This window comes from Myotis brandtii, unplaced genomic scaffold (genome assembly GCF_000412655.1).
Source record: "Myotis brandtii unplaced genomic scaffold, ASM41265v1 scaffold74, whole genome shotgun sequence".
Lineage (NCBI taxonomy): Eukaryota > Metazoa > Chordata > Mammalia > Chiroptera > Vespertilionidae > Myotis > Myotis brandtii.
Window position 1 is genome coordinate 3,520,416 of NW_005370944.1, and position 7,965 is coordinate 3,528,380.

The window sequence follows — 7,965 nt, forward strand, 5'->3', positions numbered from 1 at the left end:
GAAACTTTGTAGCCTTGAGTGGAGCCCAGTGCCCGCCAGCGCAGGCGGGAAGCTTGGCTTCCTCCATCGCCAGGGGCAACCCAAGCCTCCTGCTCGCTCCAGCTCCGTGGCCATCACCATCTTTGTAACGGAGAGATGGATTGATGGTTAATTTGATTATTACTCTTTTATCAGATAGGATAGAGGCCTGGTACATGGGTAGGGGCCAGCTGGTTTGCCCTGAAGGGTGTCCCAGATCAGGGTGGTGGTCCCGCTTGGGTGCCTGGCCAGCTGAGGGCCGTTTTCAGGCTGGATACACCCCCTTCAGGGTGGGGGTCCCTGCTGGAGTGCCTATCCAGCCTGAGTGAGGGGCTGGTGGCTGTTTGAAGGTTGGCCACAGCCTCTTCAGGGTGGGGGGTCCCGCTGGGGTGCCTGGCCAGCCTGGGTGAGGGGCTGATGGCTGTTTGCAGGCTGGTCAAGCCCCCCAGTGTGGACCCTCACTCCACGGGGGTTTTGCCAGTCTGAGTGAGGGGCTGAGGGATGTTTTCAGGCTGGCCACATCCCCTTCAGGGTGGGGACCCCTACTGGGGTGCCTGGCCAGCCTGAGTGAGGGGCTGAGAGCCGTTTTCAGGTTGCCCACAGCCCCTTCAGGGTGGGGTGTCCCGCTGGGGTGCCTGGCCAGCCTAGGTGAGGGGTTGATGGCTGTTTTCAGGCTGGCCACTCACCCACGGCGACCCAAGCTCCCAGCCTCTCCTTTCTTTCTTTCTTTCTTTCTTTTTTTTCAGCGCCTCCTTGAGCAGAGGCCAGGGAGGGCTGGAAGCAGGTATCTGGGATTTATTTATTTCAGCGCCTCCTTGAGCAGAGGCCACAGCAGGCTGGAAGCAGGTATCTGGGATTGAAACTTTGTAGCCTTGGGTGGAGCCCAGGGCCGGCCAAGGCTGGCAGTAAGCTTGGCTTCCTCCATTGCCCCGGGCAACCCAAGCCTCCTCCTCACTCCAGCTCCGTGGCTGCTGCCATCTTGGTTTGGTTAATTTGCATACTTGCTCCTGATTGGCTGGTGGGCGTGGCCTGTGGGTGTAGCAGAGTGAGGACCAATTTGCATGTTTTTCTTTTATTAGATAGGAAGATTGCTGCCTTCTTACTTCCATTGTTTAGAGTTTTCCTTTTTTGTCTTTTTAAAATTTTATTTCAGAGAGGAAGAAATATATATTTTTACACATATACATTTGTAGAAATTGCCAAACTGCATTAAAAAGTGTTTGCAAGAGTTTATACTCTTATTGTACTATATTCTCACTCACGTTACCAAATCTTTACTCCTTACCAATATGAAATGTAAAAAGGACTTTAAAAAAAAGTTATTTTGCCCTAGCTAGTTTGGCTCAGTGGATAAAGTGTTGGCCTGCAGATCAAAGGGTTCCAGTTCAATTATGGTCAAGGGCACATACGTTAATTGCAGGCTCCTCCACCCGCCCAGGCCCTGGGTGGGGGAGGTGCACGAGGCAACCAATTGATGTTTTTCTCTCACATCGATGTTTCTCTCTGTCTTTCCCTCTCTCTAAAAGATCAATGGAGAAATATCCTCAGGTGAGGATTAACAACAAAAAAGTTATTTTATCTGCCCTGGCTGGTATCCTCAGTGGTTAGAGCATTAGTCTGCACAATGAAGTGTCATGGGTTCGATCCCCACCTCCAGTCAGGGAACATGCAGGAGTTAATGCGTCTCCCTCACATTGATGTTTCTTCTCTCCCCGGTTGCCCCCCACCTCCACTCTCTAAAAATCAATGGAAAAAGTACCCACAGGTAAGGATTTAAAAAAAAAAAAGTTTACTCCAATTTTGATTTACATTTATGTAAGTAAGCATGTTAGCTATTGTTCATAACCATTTCCATTTCTTTCACTATGCAACCATTTAAATTTCTTTCATTGTGAACTGCATTTTCATGTTCTCTCCATAGAATTTTCTTACTGATTTGTAAAAAGCCCTTATGATATTAGCCATATTCATTTTAGGTGTTGGAAATATATTTTCTCCATTTCCCATCTAGTCCCCCTCCCAAATCTATATTATAAAACCCAGTGGCCCTACCGCCATAACAACCAAGACCGGTCACCAGGAGGCTGTGTGCGCAGCAAGGCATGCGTGGGTGGGTGGGGCTGCGTGCGCGGGTAGGCAGGGACTTGACTCATGGTGCAGTGGGGTCTGGGGTCCTGGGTCTTGCGCTATTTCCCGCGGGTCTGGGTCTCGCACATTTCGCGCACTGGGTCACTAGTAAAATTTTATAAAACAATAACTTTCTTAACCACATCCCACAGCCCAAACAACACTGACTCAGGAATTAACCAGCTTGGTTGGGACTTTACCCCAGGGTCAGGAACTATTTCTTCAAGTTTCTTTCTCCCTTTTACAAGGAGAGTAGTTAGCCACAGCCTCCAGCTGCAGTGCTCTTGGTATCTGTAGCAATGTTCCAGCTGAGGCCACATTCCCACTGGGTAGCACCCAGAGAATGACTGAACATAGTAAGGGTATCAGGGCCTGACCATTTTTGCTTATTGAGGCATTACTCTGTGTTCAATCTATGAAATGAAGCGCCTCACGGGGCTTCAGAAGACTCACAGCTGCATCATAATCTGAATTTCTTCCTACTGAATGCCCCCTTCCTTCTTTTTCTCCTTTAATAGGTCAGACCAGCATAAAGGTCTATCTATTCCTACTCGTTCTCCACTTTATCCTGCACAGATGCAATCCCACAGTAAATCTCTTTCTCTTTTAACTCTACCGTGGCATCTGCTTTCCAAAGGAACTCACTCAACTGAAACAATGACATTTCTTATTTCAAATTACAAGGTTTACTGAGATCTAACTATCATGCATTACAAAGTTTACCAGAATAGTGACTGGGCATTAAACTAAGTTTAAAATGGGCCTTTGTACTACTACAAAGGAATATAGATTAGAAAATCTCCTCAGACTTTAAAAATTCCGGCTCCCATAAGCATAACCAATCGACATAAGACACTGGGGGGTAGGGGAGGGCAGGGGATTGTCAAGGGCGGGGAAAAAAAGGAGACATATGTAATACTCTTTGTAATACTTAAGCAATAAAACAATAATAAAAAAAAAAGACAAAAATAATTCCAGCTCCCTTAAGGTGAACAAAAATTAACTTGGTTGAATCAACTAATCAGTATTTAAAATGCAGAATCTACCAAAAATACTTACATAACTGTGTTGTCATCCACTAATATATCACAACCATGAGCAGGACACGAAATTGTCTGAAAAAGATTGAAATTTAAACTGTCTTCATTCAACAAATATTTATTGAATGCTTATCATCGCAAGGCATTTTGCTAGGTTCTAAGGATACTGGATACCTCAACATTTATAGGCTATTAATCATTCCCTTTCCATTAAAGGAAATGCATGTATATGATTGTGTTTATCATTATAAGGCAAGCATGTCAAACTCACGGCCCATGTGGCCCACAATGAATATTTTTGTGGCTCAAGCCAATTCAACAGTATGTAAGAAACCTTTTAATAAAAAATTTAGTAACTTAATGTTTACAATATCCTGTTATACATAATTATTAATAACGAACTACAATGCTCGCTAATGACTAATTACTATAATCGTGTTGCATTCATTTCTCTTACACACCTTACGCGCAGGTGCACCATTTCTCTCCACTAATACTAGCAGAGAATATTTTAGCAGCTGATTGCCATGTCATTAGTCTCATGGCGCAGTGGGGCCTGGGGTCCTGGGTCTTGCGCTATTTCCCACGGGTCTGGGTCTCGCACATTTCGCACACTGGGTCACTAGTAAAAATTAACTTGTTTGGTGTGTGCAACAGGAAATATTCCGCTTTCGGAGAACAAGAACAATAGGTTTATTTGCATACGCTTATTAATTTGTATAGTTATTCAGGGTCTGGTAAGTTAATGTTCAAGAAAAATATATTAATTTTTATTAAAATGTTCTATTCATGTTAATGATTACTCGTTTATTTCAGCCTTTGTATTCAGCATGTCTCTATAGAAATAAATCTATGTTTCTATGAAAATTGAAGCTTTTGTTTTTTTGCAGCCCACAAACTTAAACCTTGTTTATTTGGCCCGTGTTAGCCTTTGAGTTTGACGTGCATGCTATAAGGTAACTAGAATTACTGACCTGAATTGCTTTTTCAATATAAAAGTTGAAAAGCAAAAGCAAGAGGTCAGACAAAATTGTTCAAACATACATAAATGTTAATGCCCACTGAGAAAACATTACTGGATTGGATCTTTAACTGGAATGTCACATTGTAAACAGAAAGAAAACCTCAATTATCTTTTTGTTGTTTTAACCTAGAAAAAGTTCTCATGCAATTCTTAAAGCAGAATGCTTCACCTGTTTATATTTGTACAAGCGTTTAAACCTGTAGGAAATTCAACAAAAACTAAAATGGCATCTTTACCTGTCCCATGCCTTCTTCCATTATCTTAGTGGTTAAATATTCACTCCAGCACTGCATACAAAACTTATGTCCACATTCAAGGCCAGTGAAATACTGCAACAAAAATAATACAGGGACTTTTAAAAGAGAGTATCAGAAAAAACACTATGTTACATTGTGACTTAATAAGGCTCCATTAGGCCGAAACCGGTTTGGCTCAGTGGATAGAGCGTCAGCCTGCGGACTGAAAGGTCCCAGGTTCGATTCCGGTCAAGGGCATGTACCTGGGTTGCGGGCACATCCCCAGTGGGAGATGTGCAGGAGGCAGCTGATCGATGTTTCTCTCTCATCGATGTTTCTAACTCTCTATCTCTCTCTCTTCCTCTCTGTAAAAAAAAAATCAATAAAATATATTTAAAAAAAAAAAGAATAAGGCTCCATTAGGTCACATTTGTCATAGTGGCTAAAATGTCCAATTTGACAAGGCTCCTCAAATTAGTATCTAGGTGGTGAATCTAGACATGAACACACACTGAACACAAAACAATTAATGAGAAATGCATCTATAGTACATATTTATAATTTTTAGGAAAGACAAACAAGGTTGTATTAAATATAAGAATATGTCATGTACCAATAAGCATATGAAAAGATGCTCTAATATCCTTAGCCACCAAGGAAATGTAAATCAAAACTAAAATGAGACACCACTTCATACCTGCTAGGACAGCCATAATAAAAAAGATAGATAACAAGGTTAACAAGTGTGTGTAGAAATTAGAACCCTCAAACACTGCTGTGGGAACGTAAAATGGTGGAGAAACTTTGAAAAACATTCGAGCAGTTTCTCAAATTGAACACAGAATTACCATATGATCCAGCAATTCCACTCCTAGGTATATACTCAAAAGAAATGAAAACATGTTCACACCAAAACTTGTACACAGATGTTCATAGCAGCGTTATCCATAATAGCTCCAAAGTGCCAACAACCCAAATGTCCATCAACTGACAAAATGTGGAATATATCCATATAATGGAATATTACTGAGCCATAAAAAGGAATAAAGTATTGACGCATAATATATAACATAAACCTTGAAAACATTATGGTAAGTAAAAGAAGCCAGTCATAAAATACCACATATTGTTTGATTCCATTTATATGAAAGGTCCAGAATGGGCAATTTCATAGAAAAAAAGTAGACTAGTGATTGCCTAGAGCTGGGGAGTTGGGAGAAAATAGGACATGACTGTAAAAGGGTTAAGGTTTTCTTTTTTGGGGTTATAAAAATATTCTAAAATTAACTGTGGCAATGGTTGCACAAATATGACTACACTTTAAATAGGTGAACTGTATATGTGAATTATCTCTATAAAGCTATTATAAAAAACTAGAGGCCCGGTGCACGAAATGTGTGCATGGAGGGGGCGGGGGGGAGTCCCTCATCCCCGCCTGCACCTTCTTCAATCCAGGACCCCTTGGGGGGATGTCCGACTGCCTCTCGTAATCTGGGACCGCTGGCTCCTAACCGCTTGCCTGCCTGCCTGTCTGATCGCCCCTAACCACCTCTGCCTGCCTGCCTGCCTGATTGCCCCTAACTGCTCCCCTGCTGGCCTGATCATCCCTAACTGCCTCTGCCTTGCCCTGTACCCAGGATTCCCTCCTCCGGCTGGTTGCAGGCACTTGGGACCGGGGCTTCCCTCCTTCTGGCCGGCCACAGATGCAGGGGACCGTGAGCGGGCGGCTTCACCTGGGCCACAGCTGCTGGCGCCCAGGACCGTGGGGACTGTGGGGCAGGCAGCTTGTCCCTCTCCTGGGCCACAACGTGGCTGGTCCCCATTCCTCTCTTGCGAGCTCATTTGTGCCTGGCTGGTCCCCAATCCTCTCTCCCCAGTGTTGAGTGTCTGAGCAGTTACAGCATGGTGATATGAGGGCATGACAACCATTTGCATATTAGCTCTGTATTATATAGGATAAGTCAGGCCAGCTGGCATGGCTCAGTAACTGAGTGTCGACCTATGGACCAGGAGGTCACGGTTTGATTCCCGGTTGGGCCATATGCCAGGGTTGTGGGCTTGATCTCCAGTGTGCGGTGTACCGGAGGCAGTCAATCAATGGTTCTCTTCATCATTGATGTTTCTATCTCTCTCTCCCTCTCCCTTCCTCTCTGAAATCAATAAAAATATTTAAAAAATATGTCACACAAATATAGAACTTAATGGAACTGCACAGAATGTAGCAAACCTAGAAAATAAATAAAATATTATGGAAACCAAAGGATTTATTCAGATAGCTAAGAAAATAGTAACATTTTGGTCTAATCATATATGATTTGAAGGTTGGCTAAATGAAGTATACTATATTCTATGATGAGATATGAATCAAGTACTTTAACATTAGGGAGTCTAGAGGAGTATATTTTTAAAAGACAAATAGTGGTTACATTATTTTAAGAATCTACACTAATAAAAGAGAAAGATGCAAATTAACCATCACTCTGCTACACCCACAAGCCATGCCGAGCAGCCAATCAGGAGTCAGTATGCAAATTAACCCAACTAAGATGGCCACAGCCATGGAGCTGGAGCGAGCAGGAGGCTTGGGATGCCCCCGGTGATGGAGGAAGCCAAGCTTCCCGCCTGCCCTGGCAGGCCCTGGGCTCCGATCAAGGCTACAAAGTTTCAATTATAGAAGATAAATAAATCCCAGATACCTGCTTCCAGGCCACCATGGAAAAAAAGGAAAAGAAGAAAAAAAGGAGAGGCTGAGAGCTTGGGTCGCTGGGGGGCGCAGCCAGCCAGAAAATAGCCATCAGCCCCTCACCCAGGCTGGCCAGGCCGGCCCAGTGGGACCCCCCCACCATGAAGGGGCTGTGGGCAGCCTGAAAACGGCCCTCAGCCCCTCACACAGGCTGGCCACACCCCCATTGGTTGAGGGTCTCCGCTGGGGGGCTTGGTCAGCCTGCAAACAGCCATCAGCCACTCACCCAGGCTGGCCAGGCACCCCAGTGGGGACCCCCACCCTGAAGCGGGTGTGGCCAGCCTGAAAACTTCTCTCAGTCCCTCACCCAGGCTGGCCAGGCACCCCAGTGGGACCCCCACCCTGATCCAGGACACCCTTCAGGGCAAACCAGCCGGCCCCCACCCATGCACCAGGCCTCTATCCTATATAATAAAAGGGTAATATGCAAACTGACCCTAACAGCAGAACGACTGGGAATTACTGGTCACTATGACACACAATGACCACCAGGGGGCAGTTGCTCAATGCAGGAGCTGCCCCCTGGTGGTCAGTGAGCTCCCACCGGGGGAGCTCTGCTCAGCCACAAGCTAGGATGATGGCTGCCAGCACAGCGTTGGTGGTGGGAGGCTCTCCCGCCTCCTCAGCAGCGCTAAGGATGTCCGACTGCAGCTTAGGCCTGCACCCCACTGGCAAGTGGACATCCCCCGAGGGCTCCCGGGCTGCCAGAGGGATGTCTGACTGCCAGCTTAGGCCCGATCCCCCAGGGAGTGGGCCTAAGCCAGCAGGTGGACATCC

General features: G+C 45.2%; 1 protein-coding gene across 1 annotated transcript in view; it reads right to left on the reverse strand.

Annotated features, from left to right (window-relative positions):
- Nucleotides 1-7,965, reverse strand: part of ARIH1 (ariadne RBR E3 ubiquitin protein ligase 1) — a 118,384-nt gene that overhangs the window by 32,785 nt on the left and 77,634 nt on the right. Inside the window, exons 6-7 of the mRNA XM_014530397.1 lie at nucleotides 4,446-4,538; nucleotides 3,205-3,260 (exon numbers count right to left, since the gene is read on the reverse strand). Of these exons, the coding sequence (XP_014385883.1) occupies nucleotides 3,205-3,260; nucleotides 4,446-4,538 (149 nt within the window). The remainder of the gene's footprint in view (nucleotides 1-3,204; nucleotides 3,261-4,445; nucleotides 4,539-7,965) is intronic.